Source organism: Arvicola amphibius, chromosome 10 (assembly GCF_903992535.2).
Source record: "Arvicola amphibius chromosome 10, mArvAmp1.2, whole genome shotgun sequence".
In the NCBI taxonomy this organism is placed as follows: Eukaryota; Metazoa; Chordata; class Mammalia; order Rodentia; family Cricetidae; genus Arvicola; species Arvicola amphibius.
The window spans coordinates 8,057,716-8,077,818 of record NC_052056.1 but is presented as its reverse complement, the minus strand read 5'-3'; the positions used below and the strand labels follow the sequence as shown (position 1 = coordinate 8,077,818).

The 20,103-nt window shown below is 39.1% G+C and overlaps 1 protein-coding gene and 1 non-coding gene across 9 annotated transcripts in view; both read right to left on the bottom strand.

The window, feature by feature from the left end:
• Scaf4 (SR-related CTD associated factor 4) overlaps nt 1-20,103 on the bottom strand; it is a 59,612-nt gene that overhangs the window by 31,696 nt on the left and 7,813 nt on the right. For all 8 annotated transcript variants that reach the window (XM_038344688.1, XM_038344692.1, XM_038344690.1 and 5 more), the window contains exons 2-5: nt 5,231-5,314; nt 4,541-4,585; nt 2,502-2,663; nt 243-378 (exon numbers count right to left, since the gene is read on the bottom strand). In XM_038344688.1, the coding sequence (XP_038200616.1) occupies nt 243-378; nt 2,502-2,663; nt 4,541-4,585; nt 5,231-5,314 (427 nt within the window). The remainder of the gene's footprint in view (nt 1-242; nt 379-2,501; nt 2,664-4,540; nt 4,586-5,230; nt 5,315-20,103) is intronic.
• Nucleotides 11,168-11,275, bottom strand: LOC119825869. Its single transcript, XR_005287326.1, has one exon. It is a non-coding gene; the product is annotated as a U6 spliceosomal RNA (small nuclear RNA).

The window sequence follows — 20,103 nt, the reverse complement described above, 5'->3', positions numbered from 1 at the left end:
TCAAGCTTTTTTATATAATATAGTCTAATTATGGTTTTCCTCCCAATTCCTCCTAGATCTTCCCCACCTCCCCTCTCTGAATTCACACTCCTTTTTGTCCCTCATTAGAAAACAAACAGGCATATAAAGAATAAAATGAAATATGATGAAACAAAAGCCAACCAACCAGAATAGGACAAAACAAAGCCAAGACACCAGTGCACTTTCAGGAACTTTTCTTCCAGTCAGACACACCACTGTACCTTCATTGTTGGTGACATTTTCTGCTACTGGGATAGCATTACTGGCTCCTGCTGCCATGTCCAAAAGAGGCTGAATAATTTCAATTTTGAATACTCCATTTTTTTGCCAAAGATTTAGCACACGAACTATTTTACTCTGTTATAAGCAAAAAAATGAACATACAATAAATATTTATAGAAACAGCTTATCATATCTGACTATAAAGAGAAACCATTACTGTTTCATCGGGGAAAAAAAATCCATGAGAATCACTCCCCAGTCAAAGAACTCAGATTAACCTTTCCTCTGTGGTATACCCTGAGGAAAGAAACACAGACTACACACAGAGCAAATAAAAGACAGATACTATTTGATAGCACTGTTCTTTACAAGAGTTACAAAGGAGAACACTGACAAAATTCAATCATTTAGAAAAGTTCATGAAGTGAAAAATTTCTGCAGGATGACCAAGGCAGTTAATCATTTAAGAGACTATCTGCATGTGGTCACTCACTGTGATGCCAGCACTCAAAAAAGGAAGACTGCAAATTTGAGGCCCAACACCCCAGCACCCAAAACAATGAAAACAAACCAGTTTTTAAGAAAGTGGCTGATCGGTTAAGAGCACTGGCTGCTCTTCCAGAGGACCCAGGTTCGATTCCCAGCACCCACATGGCAGCTCACAACTGTCTGAAAATCCAGTTCCAGGGATCTGACACCTTCACACCCATGCACATAAAATAAAAAGATTATAAAAAGTTTTAAAAGAAAAAGAAAGAAAAAGATGTTTTATGGCCAAGAAAATATGAAGGAGATCCAAACAAAATTTTGTTATTCATGGGTACAGGCTTTAATGCCTATTCAAAGGGATCATTTTATAAAATTATGCTTCAAGAGCCTAAGAATATACACACAGACTCTTAATACCCAGTGTTCCTCTTTATGTAAACTGTCTCCATTTTCATTACTGAGTATTGTACCCAGGATTCCATGCTGAGAAAGTGGGCCACAGTTATGGCAGACAAAAATGATGCCTCGAAAAAGGGCTGTTTCCTAACTAAACTTGCATGTCTGCTGGCCTTTACCTTAGGGTTTTCTTTGAATCTCAAGTCTGACAGAGGAACATGAGAGAGGAAGTAAGTATTCTTTCTCTGTTTTGATCAAGCTTAAAACAAATTCATGTTTCCCTCTGCTTCATATTTTCTTTCAGAATTCAGGGAAGCTAAAGCATGAGGTTATGTGAGTACTCAATAAAATTGCTGTAATTCCCACCTATTCAGAGCACTTATGTGTTAACTGTCATATTCCTTCTTTCTACAGTTCACTGTGAAACCGCGCACATGCGCAGTCCTTTTTTTTAAAAATATTTATTTATTTATTATGTACATAATATTCTGTTTTGTGTGTATACCTGCAGGCCAGAAGAGGGCACCAGACCTCATTACAGATGGTTGTGAGCCACCATGTGGTTGCTGGGAATTGAACTCAGGACCTTTGGAAGAGCAGGCAATGCTCATAACCGCTGAGCCATCTTTCCAGCCCCCACACGCGCAGTCTTACTGCAGATTAATATCACTTATATTCCTGCATGTTGGGAAGAACAATTCTGGGCCTTCTAGAAAAAGTAGCAAACTGGGAGGAGAAGTCTCTCCACTATAGGGCTGTTCCTCATCCAAGGACACTGCTGTAGCTCAGGCTTACCGTTCCTAGCAGATCTTCCTGCAGCCACCTGCTAAGCGCTGAGATCAATGGTATGTGACACCCTGCACAGCTAGTGATACCATCTTAAAGACAGTGCTTTCTGCACTATGATAAGAACATTCAACACTAACCACACCTTCTCCAGTAATGTGCAGTGTACAACACTGAGCTGTTCCTTAAGTCCCATGTTTGGCAGATCTCTGAACTTTACCTTGCCTAACCGAAACTTCAGACCCACTACCCACCACTAAGCCAACTCTTCACACCACACTTCCAGCAATTACTGCTCTTCTCAGATTCTGCAATTCAACATGAGGAAAGTCCTTGTGCAAAGACCATGTGAATCTGCCATTTCACAAGGAAGCCAGACTAGGAAATGAGCACTACAGAGAAATTAAACTTAAGACTCAAGAATTTACTACATGAAGATATTTCCATATAACACAACAGGCTTTAAATAATATGAATAATATTATTTAAATATTATTATATTAAATATAATAATAACATGAATCTAAACACATAAAAATAAAATAAACCCAACAAGAATGCAAAATTTTAGAAGTGATTAACCATACCTTATCTTCAGATGGACAAAGATATAAATATTGGAATGTAGCAGTTATATTTTTAGAGAATCTTGGCCCAAAAACATCTTTATCAGTTCCAAACTGATGACGAGACTGTCTCACAATGGAATCAATGACATATAATCCTGGAACCTTGTATTCTGGTTTACACTGCAACGATAAAGGTACACAGTTAGTCTAAGAAAAAGGAAAACCAGTGAGTGTGGTAGCGCACACCTTTAATTCCAGCTCCCCAGAGGCAGAGACAGGAGGGATCTAGGAGACTCAGTGTGCTCCTCTTTAGTGAGTTCTAGGCCATCCAGGGCTACAGAGCAGAACACTGTCTCCCCACCTCCCAAAAGGGAGACCCAAAACAAATCTGACACCCATTATCTCACAAGTATGCAGCTCCACACACCCATCGTCTACTGCGTAGAAACTACTTAAGTGTTCCAGCCACCTAACTAGCTGTCAAACTTCAAGTCTACGGACAGTTACATTCTTTGCTATCTCAGACTCCAAGGACTTGCCCCCAGGTGCTTGACTTCCTCTCCAAAACTTTACAGAGGCCATTACCATCCCACTTTCCTACAAATTCAGTTATTATTAATGAATCTGATTCAATGATTTCCACCTTTTGAAATTACTAAAAAATTACTTTAAACATGTTAGGTTTACCAGAGAAATAAAAAGTAAAAGGAGCTGGGCAGAGGCGCATGCCTTTAATCCCAGCACTCAAATCTCTGTGAGTTTGAAGCCAGCCTGGTCTACAAGAGCTAATTCCAGGACAGGCTCCAAAGCTACAGAGAAACCCAGTCTCAAAAAACAAAACAAAACAAAACAAGTAAAAGGAAAGGTCATTTGAGTCTATAAACTGGAAGAAGGAAAAACAAAACACTACAGGCATTTCTGTAGGAAAATGTATAGCCCTTTGGGAAAACAATTCAGCAACAAAAATAAAGCCTTCTTTGACAGTTAAGAATTTATGCTAAGGAAAACATGTATGTATGTTTTCCTTTAAGGTTAGGTATTGAAACATTTTCAATGAAAAAATAACTACTGGCTAAGTAAATCACAGTAAAAATCACACAGAGGGGTTATTTTGTAGATGTTTATAATATATTCAGTAGGAAAGGCACGTCAACAACCAGTACTGTGTCCACTTTCCTTACAAATGCACACATACATAAATAAAACCTAGGCAGAATCAGATACACACTGTAGTAACTGGAAGCAGAAGCATACATGCAATCAAATGTTCTTTCTCCTCATCTACTTTTTGCCCTTTGACCTGCTGCTCCAAGAAGCTTCTAACTGACAAAGCCATTACCATTCATTTCATGGCCCCAAGGCAGATCAATTGATTAAGATGTCTGAAACCACTCTCAGTTCCTATGGAGAAAGATCTGCTGATTAGATACACTTTAAGACAAGACACAACCGTGGTGATGGCAACAGGGAAAAAAGTAACTTCATTAAATTAAATTAAAAAGTAACTTCATCTGAAAACTCACAGGAGAATTAAATGTCAGAGTGGATAGGCCAAAAGGTATGAAACAGGCAGGCCCTTAGGCTTGGGAAAAGGTCCTACACAAAGACAACAAATTTTGTCGCCAGGTATGACAGAGGCTGGGCCCCAAACTTTTCTACAATAGTCAATGAATGGAAGTAATATGAAAAAATACCTTGTAAAACTTCCGTGTTTAAAAAATTCAATTAGTTTTTTAAAAACATTCATTTTATGTGTATGAAAGTTTCATCGTGTCTATGTACCATATGCATGTCTGGGGCTTGAAGAGGCCAAAAGAACGCATATGACTCCCTGAAACTGAAATTATGGAAGAATGTGAGCACCCATGTCCTCTGGATGAGCCTTCAGTATTCTTAGCTTGTTGAGCCATGGCTCCAACCCCAGTAACAACTTTTTTTCTAGAGTGTTTTTAGGAGCACACATCCAATCTCAATCCACACAACATGGGAATATATATATATATATATACATATATATATGTATATATATATATCATACATAATAATGAAATAGTTACCTTTTTGATGAATTTCTCTACTATCTGAACAACATGCTTGTAAAGCTGAAAAAGAAGGGGAAACCACAGCCAGATTATATACATTTCTACATCCCCAGCTAGTAAGAGCACTCAAAACCTTAAAAATTTTAATTTAAAAATTTAGCAATTAACTCAAAGAGCCATTAGAAACAGTTCAAAATCAACAACTGGAAAAAAAACTTGAGAAAGGAATTAATCAAAACAGAAACAACATCCTCCATTTCGAAGAGAATGAATGAGTTTTCTTAATTGACCAACCTTCCTGACGCAAAGTACCAGGTTATTGCCACATGAGTAAAACATTCCTAAATTTCCATTTACTAAAATGTCATCTTGGGTAACTAACTTACTTCATTTCCCAAAGCCCACATTTTGACTTTTCTCACAGCTGCTTTGTAAGGACTAAAATAGTATAGTCACAAAGCTCTGGCAAAAGTTAACTCATGAGATAAATTCTGATGTTAAGAATACTTTAAACAATTCAAAATCGAAGCTGGCAAGATGGCTGAGTGGGTGTGGTGTTTGTTACAGAAAATTGAGCTGGATCCCTGAAACCCACATCATAAGGTGGAAGAGGAGAACGGGCTTCACAAAGCACTTTGCTTGGCACGCCCCTCACCCCTGCCAATAATAAAACACTTAGAAAGTATTTCCATTAAATATTCTTACCTTAATAGCTTTAATAGCAGCTTTAGTAATCAGGATCATCTTGGCTCTAGAGATGGGAGGTTTCATGTCCATCAGTGAAAAAAGCTTAAAAAAAAACAAGAAATAAAGGTCAATTCAGAGGTCAATCCCCCATTTTACAAAAATATTTATACCCACTGGCCTTTGTTGCTACTTGTCACTCTGGCTACACGTCCAACATCAGAAACTTTTCTATACACTATTCACCACGTAGAAAAGAAGAAAAGTATGAACATAAAGGCAAAAACATTTAAAAAGTTACAAAACTAGTCTTTCAAAAAAACCAAAAAAATCGTGAAGGAAAACAACACACCTCCTCTGGATGGAGTCTGGCAGTAGTGTGATTTTATCAATATTTAGTATTTATTTAATTTCAATTCCAGATCTTTATTGAGACTTTGAAGGACTTTCAATAACCTTAAGGTCATTCAGACAAAAACGTAAAAAGTCAAGTAATATTTAAAACGCCATTATAAAAGATCCAAGTATCTGTGATGCTAGTGTGAGAATTAAAACTTCATGTGAAACCTGGCCCAGCACTCATAGTCAGACTAGTCCAATGACTCTTTACAGCAATCAGGTAACCCCAAACACGCCCTGATCTTCCCCCCAAATTAAATTTCTATACATTTAATAAATTAAATTCAACTAAGATGTTAATAATCAGAGTCTGAAAGGGTTATAAATATAAACCCTGAGATTAAGCAGTTTAAGATCTGAGGAAATGAGGCCTGGGTATGACAGTGAGCCTTTAATCTCCTAGCTACTTGGGAGACAGAGGCAGACAGACCTCTGTGAGCTCCAGGTCAGCCAAGGATATAGTTCCCATGCCTGGGGAGATGGTTCTGCAGCACAAAGACTGAGTAAACTCAAAGAAACCAAAAGACATGAGAGGTTGTCCTCTCTGCACACACGTTCACACGCACTCACTCACACACTCTTTAGGTAACAACATTCACTTGAAGAGTGGTCTAATGACTGACAAGCACATTTCAGGGTTTTGTGAGCAACGTCAACCTCCCATGAGCTATCTCCATTTCCTTCCAGCTAACATTAATGTTTCAAGTGTGTATGTGCTACTCATACCATACTGACTAGACATAAACATCAGTCTAAGAAACAAGTCTCTTCCTAGGGTAAGCAGCCCTACCTGGAAGCATGTCCTAAAAACTCACAATTTTATAGCTCTTTAAATTAGGGACAGTGAATACCTACACATAGAAAAGGCATGGGATGCTGGATACAGCCAATATAGGATTCAGATACTCTAAGCAGAAAAGGATACATAATTTCTATACATGTTAAGAAAATGGGAGAAATAACTTAAGATCTCACATACAAGTTCATTTTCTGAAGAGATTTTTAAAAAAAAGGACTCACAACAGTCTCTAACTCTAGCCACAGGGGTCCCTCTACTGGCTGTGTGCATGTGCAAACAAACTCCCCCCCACCCTCTGTCTCAAAAATGTTCTCCTTGAGAATAACACTAAATGGAAAAGTAGAAAGCACACAGTAATGAGCGAAGCTAATCAAATCAGAACTACGACGTATTTAAGTATTTCAACTTAAAAACTCTAAAACTGATTCATAAACGTATAGCACACATTTACTATTCCTCCCATTTATGTAACTGAAAACAGAGAAAGGCTGCAGGAAAGTTCATACGTGAATCTCACTGCACATGTTAAGTCTTGTCAACAGTAAGCAAATCACTGTTTTCTTTTAAAATAAAGCCCAATGGGTGTACAAGACTGCTACTTCTTCCAAGCAAAAACAGACCATCGCTGTCATTTCAAAGATAAAAGCACAGGCTATAATATACCAACAGCCAACATTCGGGCAAATGAGTAACAAGAGGTGCCTAAGGAAGAAAAGCATTACTTCCATATCTAGCATGCATAAGGTAGCAGGGTGACCTCAGTGCCTTTAAGATCTGTTTTCACATGACTCTTAGAAAGGTTCCACATTTTAGGTGATGCCCAAGAAGTGAATCTGAACTGGTCAAATCTAGTCTTTTCTGAAGTCGACACTTCCTAATGGTGCATCCTATACTGTTTATCAACTACATTTATGCAGAGAGCACTGACCGTGATAGGGAGTTCAAGAAACAAACAACAACAAAAAAAAAAAAAAAAAAACACCCACGCCAAGCAGGCATATTCTCCTCCCTGAATGTTGCATTCATTCATTTGACAATGAAAGAGAACGTGGTCTGTGCACTCAACAGCTACAAGATGTGCAAATGAATCTTTAACACACTACTAACAGGTCCATGTCTGAAACAAGTATCTTCCAAAGAAAGCTGAAGAGTTTGTGCTAAAAGGAAACCCAGAGTCTATTGAAAGTTAAGAAATACAACAAAGTACAATGAGCTGCACAAAAGAACATCAGAGCAAAGTGAAGCCTTAAAACTCAACATCAGAGCAAAATGAAATCTTAAAACTCAAAAGCACCTAGCACTATCAGAAGATACTCTAAGGCTAAGAATACAAACCAAACTTTGTTCTTTCATATAGGACATGAAGCTTTTGTCCATTAGTGTGCATTTTTATGTGACATAAATACAGGTGTGAGCACGTCATGGTACATGTGGTGGTGGGGGAAGGAGGGTCCGACAACAGAGGACTTTAGGTGGTCAGTTTTCTCTTTCCACTTTTGATACCAAGGACAGATTCTGGTTCTCTCATGCCTTTAAATAGCCCTTGCCCGCTGAGTTACCTTGCAGACCACAGACACGAGTTTTTTAAGTCATAAGGATTGTATGTAAACAGAAATGTATTGGGGAGTTAATTTTTCACTCAAAAGTTCAAATATCACTGAACTCAGCATAGAGAGAGGCAGCAGGACCATCTTCAAAACTATTTATTTAGAAACAAGATATCACTGTGTATCCCTGGTTGACATAAGATTCAATGAATAGACCAGGTTAGCTTTGAAATTAGAGTCCCACCTTGCCTTTGCCTCTCAGTGCTGGGATCAAAGTGTGTGCAACATGCCTAGCTTATACTGTAGAACTGTTAAGCAGAAGGTTCCCAGGGACCTTGACTCTGCTTTAACAACTCTCCTTAAGTCTTAAGAGTTGTGAATTTGAATTTGATGTAATTGGAGAAAGAACACTTTAGGAATGCTTCAAAATTGGAGATTTAAAGGTTATTTTATTATTAATTCAACTCCTAAATGGAATTATCTAAAATTGTCCTTAATAGCTGTCTTTTTTCTTTTCCAGGTATTTATGTCCACCCTTCCTCACATGTACCAATCTCAATTTTGTTTTCTTTAATTAAAATCAATTATGCCAAACCCAATAAAAAAGTCCATGATGTCTGCTACTTGAGAAGCCAAGGAAGAGGTTATAAGTTCAAGGCCGGCCTAGGTAACTCAGTGGGGAGCTTGTCTCAAAATAGGAAGTGGTTAAAAATAAGTAACAAATTGTTAATCTGTTTTCTAGTTACAAGAAGTTTCTCATATCTAAAGTAAATGACTTATTACTTAGTCCTTCCTCTCCTCATCTAGAGCCAAGTTGCAATTTAATAATCTTAAACAAAAAATTTGTCAGGGGGGGGGGGGTCACCAGTATTGCCTGAGGAATCTCTCAGATTTAAAAAGGCTGGCCTTGTGAAAATCCCAAACTTTGATTACAGCTACTGACTTTTCATAATTTGTTATTCTCAGTCAGAACAGAGATCCAATAATCAACTAACTGCCCACGAAGTTTGGCTAATGCTGAGAAAGGAAATCATGCCAGGCTCTGCTTACTAAAGTTAAGTGTGGAATGTAAATATCAAATCATTAATACAGCACCTAGTGGAAAGCAAATGCTCAGGAGGTCAGCTTATTACCAGGACACCTTGGAACCAGTTCAGAGTACTGCGCTGCGTTCCAAGCTACAGGCTGAAGTCACAACTAATGCACTTAATGCATGCATCCTGTGTCACTGGCTCCGCACTAAGGTCCCTTATAGAAAACTGAATAGACATTGCATTTTCTCTGGTGTACTTTCAAGCCATTTCTAGACCACTTATACTATCTAATACATACCAAGTACTATGTAAAAACAAGTGTTAAGATGTATTATTTAGGGAATAATGACAAGAGAAAAAGAAGCCTGTCTTACAAATGAGATACGAGATCAACAACGTTCAAGCACATGGTGGAGGGATGGGAGATTCTCAAACACTGAGCAGCCTTAGCAGGCTGCCAGCATGCCACCACTCACAGGAGTCCCAGCACTTCCCAACACACAGCCAAGAGAAACCTCACCCTCTGGAACAGTCTAGTTTTCACCCCAGGATTTTAAAGGCAAAACTAATTGACTTTGAGGTAGGACTGAGTCAAATGTACCTGTTTCACAAAATCTGCACTTTTGCTTGTGGGCACTTAACACATAACTCTAAGAGTAAATTATAAGTCTTCCTGTGGATTGTGGTTAAAAGATAGGAAAGCACTGATGGGGAGGGGCATTTTAAAATGAGAAAAATAAAGCTTAAATGTTAAAATGGAGGGGAGAAAAACCCAAGACTGGTTATTTCTAACCAATATTCAGTCTCGGCAAACAAATCTCAACAAATTTTCAACAAAAATGAACCAATTTAAAACACAAAGCGTGAAAATCATAAAACTGTTATTCCAACATTGTCTAATATGGAAAAACACCAGACACTGAGGGACTAAGAGTTAGAAGACTAGACTCTAAATCTGTAATCTGTACTGCTACTTACCTGTGCAGTGAGTGTTCACAGATCATTTGGTACAGCTTCCTCCCTCCGCACAGGCCTGCATTTCCATTCATTTATCAATGGGAAAAGCCCACCACGAAGAAGGGTAAGGAGCCATGAACTCCTCTTACACTGATAACAGCAGACCTCAAAAGCACCAAGATGAGGAGTGGTTCATTTGCACCAACCAGCCTGAGTTACTCTTTGTTCTATCAACTGTTAGGAAAGGCTACCTGTGACATGGTCCTCTCTCATGCTAGCCTGAGACACAAAGACCACTCCTCAGCCTCATCCCTTGCCCTGCCTGGTAAATAGACTTAGGACAAGGAACACAAGAATTTAGACTATGCTTCTTCTGGAATTCATTCACACTTGTGGATCACATAAAGCAAATGGCATTCTACTAACCACACAAACCTTGGCAAATGTCTTAGTTTTCTGTTAACTGTACAGAATGCTCTACACTAGGCAATTTTTAAAACGGTGTGCAGGGCAACTACATTCTCAGCCCACTATGTAATTTTTAAGGAATTTTTATTTTTACCCAGGGCCTCACTTGAACTGAGACAATTCTCATGGTGCACTCTCCCAGATGCTGCAGGAAATTCCTTATAATTCCATAAGCTGGATAGTCCAAGGTGTTCCTCTCTGGTGAAGACATGTGTTCCATGGCATCTCATGGCAAAGGACAGTGAGAGAGCACAAAGACAGGAAAGCAAGGGATCAAGGTTTCTTCTTTTCTTCTCTCGGAGTTGTGTGTGTGTGTGTGTGTGTTTTGAGACAGGATTTCTTTGTGTAGCCTTGGCTATTCTGGAACTAGCTCTGTAGATCAGGCTGACCTCAAACTCACAGAGATCCTCCTGTCTCTGCCTCCCAAGTGATGGGCATGCACCACCACCGCCAGCTAAACAGCTTAATAACCTGTTTTCATGACGATGGCATCAGCTTTCTGGTAACCCAACCGTATCTGATTAGGTGTCATCTCCCAACGTACTTGCACAAACAGCATGAAAATAATCCCATACACATGAACTTAATCATTCATAAATATCATTCTAACTAACCATTCCAAACCACAAGATTTTTTTTTTAACATGAAAGTCTTTTTTTAATTTGGTTGATACACATTTAACAAAATATGTTAGAATAACAATCTATGATGAGAAACAAGGTATTTACAATAAGAAAATTGTGTGAGACAAAAAAAAATATGGAACGCTTCACGAATTTGCGTGTCATCCTTGCGCAGGGGCCATGCTAATCTTCTCTGTATCGTTCCAATTTTTAGTATATGTGCTGCCGAAGCGAGCACCACAAGATTTTTTTTAATTTGAAAAAAAAAAAGTATTTTAATAGTGCTCATCTTGCTTCCTATGGTTGTCTAAACTAAATAAGGCAATGCACATATATCCCAAGCCTAATTCCTGGCATATAAGCACTCAGTAAATGAGCAACATAATGCCCTGAGAATCTTGGTATGTTTTTAAAGATTATTTTATTTATTATGTATAGTGTTCTGCCTACATGTACGCCTACATGCCAGCACCAGATCTCATCACAAATGGCTGTGAATTGAACTGAAGTCCTCTGGAAGGCTTAACTGCTTAACCGCTGAGCCATCTCTACAGCCAAAGAATCATCGTTTTTCAATTTTTTTTTTTTTTTTTTGGTTTTTCGAGACAGGGTTTCCCTGTAGTTTCTAGAGCCTGTCCTGGAACTAGCTCTTGTAGACCAGGCTGGCCTCGAACTCAGAGATCCGCCTGCCTCTGCCTCCCGAGTGCTGGGATTTTCAATTTTTAAAAAATGACTAGTTTTGTCTGTGTACCTGTATGTGACTCGTGTGTGTGTGTAGGCAGAGCACAAAGGTCACAGAACACTCTTCTGCCACTCCCTATTCCCCTGAAACAGGATCCCTCAGTGAACCTGCAGCTAAGCTCCAGGGATGCTCCTGTCCACTCACCACAGCAATAGGGTCACAATCATGCTTACACAATCCTACCAGCTTTCCACATGGTCCTCAAATTTGCAGAGCCAAGTGCTCTTATTTTTACACTGATGTGACAGTACCCAAATGCTACACTCAGAGAAATATTTATAGTGAAAATACAAGAGTACCAGACTTTAGTTAGTGACTTCATCAATCAATACCAGTGGTTACAGCAAGTGTTGCTTGTACTGACCTCCATTTCAGCCTCAGGCAGAGTGGGGATCTCTCATGTGCCCACCATGCCCTGAATTTTGGAAGGCAGACTTTCATTAGCCAACATCAAGATGGTAGAAGGGCTGCACTCCTGGAGACTCAAGTAGAATCCATTCCTCGCTATTTCAGCTTCTCCTGGCTGACCACATGCCTATGTGCACGGCCTCTTTTTCCACCCTCAAGGCACAGCACAGTGCCTTCTCCCTCTCTGATCTTTGCTCGCCCTTTCTTCCTTCTGTCTCCTGCGATTCTTGGATAAGGACCCTTTATGATTATACAGGACCCCCCTCAGATAACCCAGGATAAACACTCCATGTGAAGACCATTCAACCCCCAGTATTTTGATACATAAGGTAACAACAGCCCCAGGTTCAAGGAATCACACTGTTGGCATCCAATAAATACAAGAGAGGTGTATTTGTTGCTTTAAATAAAACAGTGCATATCCACTTTGATAACAACTGTGATTAACTCACTCCCCGGACTGTTTTCCATCATCACCTCCAATAAAACCCCATCTTCATGGTCATTTGCTGGGTTTTTAGAAGTCTCTCCAGTCAATCTATTTAGGTGTTTGGAAATCACTTTTTACTTAAGTCAACTTTCATCTCACTTTATGTGCTCACTTTGTATGCCTTAGACTAAGTCATATGGGGGGGCTTATTTCTAGGATGACCTCAACTGATGGTCCTAATGCTGTTTATTAAAACTACTTGATAACTTCATCTGACCTCTATTTTTCTGATTCAGGATGAAGTCATAGTCAACGGCCTTTCTGAAAAAAAATTGTTAAAAAGTCTTCACTTGAGAAAACACTTTTTTTCATGTTAATAACTAAGAAAGTTCTGACTGTTGGTAACTAGCAATGACTAGATATTTGTAAGAGTAAGAGAAACAGAACTGGAAGAAATAAAAATGAACTGGCACAGACTCTCCAAGTTCTACTCTGAAAATTAAGCTATCAAGGAAATGAAAATAAGTAAGGTATTGCACAGCACTCTTGCTGGGCGGTGGAGGCGCACGCCTTTAATCCTAGCACTCAGGAGGCAGAGGCAGGTGGATCTCTGTGAGTTCGAGCTCAGCCTGGTCTACAGAGTGAGCTCCAGAACAGCTAGGACTGTTTTACGGAGAAACCCTGTCTTAAAAAACCAAAAACCAACCAAACAAACAAACAAGATATTACATAGCAGTCTTAATTTTTAAAATGTTTATGAGTATCATTAGCATATATCATGTGCGTCCTAGAACCAGATTTATGGGCATCTGTGAACGACCATGTATGTGCTGTGACTAACCCAGGACCTTGGAAAGAACAAATGCTCTTAACATTGAACCACCTCTTCGGCCTCACTCTTAATTTTTAAAAGAAAGGTGTGTACATGTCCTTTACTGTTTGTTTGAGACAAGAGTCTCTCACTGTATGCGGAGGGCATTAACTGTTCAGACTAGCTGAGCAGGACCTGCCTTTGCCCTCCAGCACAGGGTTTCCGGGATGTGCTGCCACAGCAAGCACTGTAAGCATGGAGCCATCTCCCCAACACCTTGAACATTTCTTTAATTCTTAAATTCCTTAAGTACTTTTTCCTTCCTGCGTTTCTTTCAAAAGGTACTTAGCCCAACCTCTTTCCCTTAAACATGAAAAAATTGTTTTTCTCAAATTTACTTCTCCTTTCTTATTATATAAACTCCAAGATGACAAAGCACTTTTTCATTCAAGTCCTGTTATTTCCATTTAATTATAAAATTTAAGGAAAACAAACAAAAGCAAAAAAAATCAAGAAACCCCAGTGAGATGGCAAAGGCACTTGTCATCAAAGACTGAGTGAGTTGGATCCCCAGAACCACATGGAGGCAAGAACTCATTCCTGGAAATCATCCTCTCACCCCCACAGGCTTCCCTTTTAGAAGCCACACAGACATTCAGCTGCTGAAGCCTTCCAGTGAGAACAGGCATCAAGAGCATTCAATTCTACTCTTTCTCCTCTTTTGTACATTGACTCAGTGTATCAGATGCATTAGTTCACACCAAATCAAAAACTAAAGTCAACACAACTGGGGTGTTTAATAACAAACATAAAATGACACAGACATTTCTTAACAAAAGATAACAATCATTTCTGGAAAAAATGCTTATCCAGCTAATTAGACTCAAAGACAATTTCACAAAACTTACTGCTAGAGCCATTAGGTGAAGGGTAGCATACAGTGCCTTCTGACAGTTTCATGTTAGGGCTTTAAAACATGTCATTTACAAAAGCTATGTTTGAGAATGTTGGGAAGGCAAGCACAATAAAAACAAGCACTACTATGCTGTTCTACTGAAAGATGGCTCTGGTGTACAGACCTATCAAGAGCAGGGCTGGTGAGAAGGCTCCCCAAGGAAAAGTGCTTGCTGCTAAGCCTTGGACTTGAGTCTGATGCCCTAGACTCAAAGGTCCTGCAGGTAAGTCCTTTGACCTCCCCACGTGCAGTAGGCACATGCCTTCTCTCCATGAATACAACTAAAAAAGATCCAAGAGACAGTAAAACTGTCTACTAGAGTGAACTCGATTAACAAAGGAAACATTAATAAACAGTAAATCGATGAGCAACCCTATCAAGCAAAACTCAAGATAAAAATTAAAATGAACTGTAATTCTTCATCTATCTATAGTGGTGAGTCCAGAATAAAGCCAAAAGGTGGTGAGACGTAGCTGATGCCTTTCAATTCCTCAGAAAAATATGAAGTTATAATTACAGAACTAAAAAAAAAGTAAGACCCCATAACATTTAACAAATTCTACCTCCAGAAATGTACCCAAGGCAATAATGATATGCTCCCAAAGTTCTCGCAGTTACTAACCAGAAAAGAAATAAAACAAGCTCCTGTTACACAGGGAAACATAGTTGAGACTTTGTCTTCAAAGGGGAAAAATCCCAATGTAAGCAACACCTTTCTTAAATGAACAGGTATAACACTTAGTGGGATTATTTCATTTTCTAATTTTAATTTCCCTAATTTGCACTTGTTTCAAAATGAAAAACATTACAATAATGGGTTTAGAAGTTAATTTTAATTTGGGTCTAAGACACAAATACAAAGCAGAGGCAGCCGGGCCGAGGTGGCACACACCTTTAATCCCAGAATTTGGGAGGAAAAGGCAGATGGATCTCTGTGAGTTCAAGGCCAGCCTGGTCTACAAGAGCTAGTTCCAGGAAACATCCAAACCTACAAAGAAACCCTCGAAAATACAAACAAACAAAACAAACAAACAAAAACTTCTCTTTTTGAGACAAGGTTTAGCTCTGAAGATAGCCTCAAATTAAAGTTCTGCCTGCCTCAGCCTGAGTGCTGGAATTACAGATATGTGCCGTCTGTTTTTTAAATTATTTTAAATGTAATTAAATGAGTGATGCAGGCCTTCAATCCCAGCAGAGGCAGGCAGATCTCTGTGAATTCAAGGCCAGCCTGATCTACCTAAAAGTAAGAGCTCCAGGACAGCCAGGGCTATTAGAGAGAAACTATCTTGAAAACCCAAAACTAGTCAGTTGCTAAATCAATCAATCAAAGGCCAACTAAAGAGAGTCATTAGTATCAGGTATGACTTGTTCGTGAAATAATTTTTTAAAAAATATTATGTATACAATATTCTGTCTGTGTGTATGCATGCAGGCCAGAAGAGGGCACTAGACCTCATTACAGAGGGTTGGGAGCCACCATGTGGTTGCTGGGAATTGAACTCAGGACCTTTGGAAGAGCAGGCAATGCCCTTAACCTTTGAGCCATCTCTTCAGCCCTTATGAAATAAATTTTATTTGAAATTAACAATCTACACTGCTTGGAAATTCTGGAAAGTAGTAGTGCTGGAATACTGAACTTAGCTATATATTGCCAGCTATATTTGGAAAGCTTTAATAATACTTTTTAAAACTACAATTAAAAAAAAAAACCTTCTCTTTAAAGTCTTACCAGAGCTTTGTGGATATATAACACAAATATGGAAAACTACTGTTTTAAGCGTATTTTATTGATATCTGTGTATTAAAGGAAGGATCCTTTTAATTACTAGTATCTTATTTTTGTGTAAATTCCATTTTCTGGTGTCAAATCCCTTGAAGCCTAAATGTTTAAACCAATCCTTTTCCAACTGCTTAGAGCAAGGTATGTAGACAGGCCTATCATAAACAGAAAAATGGTTAAACTACAAAAAGGAAAAATTTTTAAATAACTAGGAGAAAAATACTGTATTGCTGTACTGTTCCCATGAGCAATGTCTTGAATTCTTTTCCTCCCCTTCCTTCTGTTCTTGGTACTAGGGACCACCCTTGGGACTCCACGTTTGGCGAGAATTCTCACACCGAGATGCACTCCAACCCAAGACCTTTACTTTGCTGTAAATAGTGCATTTCCCCACCTACTTCTTTATAAACCTAGTCCTCAGATTTCCACGTTTCAAACCAGACACTTTTACAGTAAAGCCACACATAATGCCCTCCAGAACCCTCCTCCCTACATTTCTTTCCACTTATTAGTTTCCCACAAATGCATCAAATTCCCTAATTCTAGACCTTAGAGAAACATTTTACAAAATAAACTCACATAAATGTAAAAATTAGTTAGTTTTCAAAGTAATTTCCGATGATCTGCCCTAAACTATACCCCCAATCTATGCTTAATTTTGGAGAACCTCCTCTACAATTTCCAAAAATCTATCCTGCATTCATTTTTTTTTCACTTCAGAGTCAAGTGCACTTCCCTCACCAGGATTTTAGCCATTCAGCCCCAGTTTCTAATGCCAGGACTTTTCCATTCTTAACCCCCATTCTCACCAAAATGCAGTCAATCCAAAACTTCTTTTCACTTGCTCAAGAAATGTGCCAGAAGATGCTTCCAGTAATGTATGGGGCTGGCAGGGTGGGTAAGCAAGTAAAGGTGTTTGGTGTAGAAGAAGGTTCTTCTGTTTGTGTGTTGCTTTCATGGCTGAATAAAGAGACTGCCTTGGCCTTTTGATAAGGCAGACTTAGATAGGCGGAGTAGACAGAACAGAATTCTGGAAAGAAGGGAAACAAGGGAAGTGTGGCAGACGCCATGAATCTCCAGCCTGAGATGGATTTAGGTTAGAATCTCTCCCAGTAAGCAACAACCTCATGGTGACATACAGATTATTAGAAATGGGTTGAATGAAGATGTAAGAGTTAGCCAGTAAGAGGCTAGAGCTAATGGTCACGCAGTGATTTAATTAATACAATTTCTATGTGGTTATTTCGGGGGTTAAACTAGCCGGGAGCCAGGCAGTCGGAAGAAAAAGCAGGTCCGTGTCCTCTTACTACAGGTGTTTATGGCCAAGTCTCTGCCCTCCACATGCATACTGTGGCACCTGCACACACCCCATCATACACACATAATAATTTCTTAAAATGCCCATGTTTTACCCACGCCATTGCTCTACTTCATTAACACGGCACCAGGTTTCAAGATCAAATTATTATTAGCTTCACTAGTGAACTTGAACTAGTATCTCAATGGAATTACCCATGAAGAAACATTTTTCATGAAATATTTCCTCCTAGACTTCAATAGAGAAAAATACTTTGTTTAAGGATATAAAATCGGGCTGGAGAGATGGCTCAGAGGTTAAGAGCACTGGCTGCTCTTCCAGAGGTCCTGAGTTCAATTCCCAGCAACCCCATGGTGGCTTACAACCATCTGTACTGAGATCTGATGCCCTCCTCTGGCGTGCGGGCATACATCAAGACAGAATGTTGTATACATAATAAATAAATAAATTTTAAAAAGGATATAAAATCATTTTGACAGATATATAACATTGGCTATAGCACCTGGCTGATATTTAATGAGCAAGCACAGTATCTCCCACTCCTGTTTTTCCTCGAAGTGTCTCCTCTGGAAACTTCTTATAATATCATGTCAAAAACAAAGATACCCTTTGAATAAACTTTAGATTCAGAATCATCAAAGGATTTACAAAGCCATGAAGAAGCTGGCTAAAAGATATTTTTTCAATCTGACAGAAAACCAGATCAAGCAAGAAAAGAGTGAAATGGCACGTTATAACATTTTTGAGTTTTTAAAGTTTTGAAATATAATTTATATAACAAAACTGCATTCTAGAATATACAATTTGCTGGTTTTTAGAATACTGGACAATGGTGGGCCTTTATAAAAATCTGGACAGTCACAATGGCGATGCATATGTTATCCCAGAACTTCAGAGGCAGAGCCAAGCAAGCTGCAAGCTCAAAAACTGTCTAGGCTGCAATGTTACAAGCCAGCCAAATCTGCAAAGGGAAAAAAGGTATGCAGTTTCAGTGCCCACAAGGTGGCTCACAACTGTCTTTAACTCCAGTCTCAGGTGCAGCTCACACAGCAGGTAATCAATCATCCATACCAATGAATGAATGAAGTGTGTTGGGTATATATGTAGAAGTCAAAGGTCAACATTACATGCCTTCCACCTTACTTCTAGAGAGCTTGCCTCACATCAAACCTGGAGCTCACTGGTTCAGCAAGGCTAGCTGTCTACAAAGTTTCAGAAATCCTCGTGCTCCTACCTCCCCAGTGCTAGGGTTACAGGCATGTACTACCAAACCCAGCTTTTATGTGGGTCCTAGGAGCCACAGTATGATTGCATAGCAAACACTTTATACCAAGACAGCCACCTCCCCAGCCCAGACATTAATTTTTAAAAAAATACCTTGCTTCCTAGGAGTTATATGGCTCCATGGTTAAGAGCACTTGCTGCTCTGGCAGAGGAACCAGGTTCAGTTCCCAGTACGTACATGGTGGCTCACAGCCACCTGTAACGCCAGTTCTAGGAAATCTAACAGGCCTTTGCCAGTACTGTGTACATGGCGCACATACATACATGCAAGCAAAATACTTATACACATAAATCTCCAAAAAACTTAAAAGACATGTATTATAATAATAATAATAATAATAATAATAATAATGATGATGATGATGATGTAGTAACACCCTATATAGGTAGGGTTTTATAATTTTGCTTCAGTTAAAAATTAATGCTGACCAAGAACAAGGAAGAGACAAAATGGAAACCTCATGATTGAGAGGGCGATGACAGACTGCAAAGCTGGTATGTCCTGCTTTAACACAACAGCAGACTTCAGAGAGGGGTCACCACAGCAGGGGAATAGCAAGGGATATGGCGGATCAGGTCTAAACACAATAAAGCTCTGGTTTTTTTTCCTTTTACCATTATATATTTGCAGTAATAACATCAGGAATAAAATAACCCCCCACCTCACCCTAGTATCTCATTCATGGAGACTTGTAAGTCTTACAGACTAGTGCAGTGGTTACTGCTAAGATTAACCAATACTTCAATGCCTTTAGTATGAATCCACTCAGTGCAAATTCATCAGGAAATACCTACTTCTCCAACTCAAGCTGCCAGTTCAAATGCATTCACTTTCAAAGTAAGAGGATAGAGAACTGAGATTTGCTTGGGTTCCATGTCTCCAGTTTTGTTATAAACCTGAGTGTGCGTGAACAATATTCAGATTATGCTGCTTATGTGAATGCCTCATCCCCAAGATTATGCTTCTAATATATTTTCAAAGAGCCAGAACCAGCTTTGAACAAATATATTGTGAATATTAAGCTTTAAAACTAAAGGTTCATAAACAAAAATTATGCAGAAAGTCATTACTAAATGACAAGCAGCAACCGGGAATTTATGTAGAAGTGTGTAGCGGCTAATAAACACAGTAGAAGCAGACATGGGCCTTCGGGGTGAAAATCATCAGTGAATTAAAGAACAAATGTGTGTGGTATGTGGAGCGTGTGTGGAGGCCAGACAACTTTATGGACTTGGTTCACTCTTTTCAAATTTACTTAGCCTCCAGGGATTAAACCCGGATGACCAGACACTCAAGAGCAAGTACTTTCATTTGCTGAGCCGTCCTGCAGACCCCAG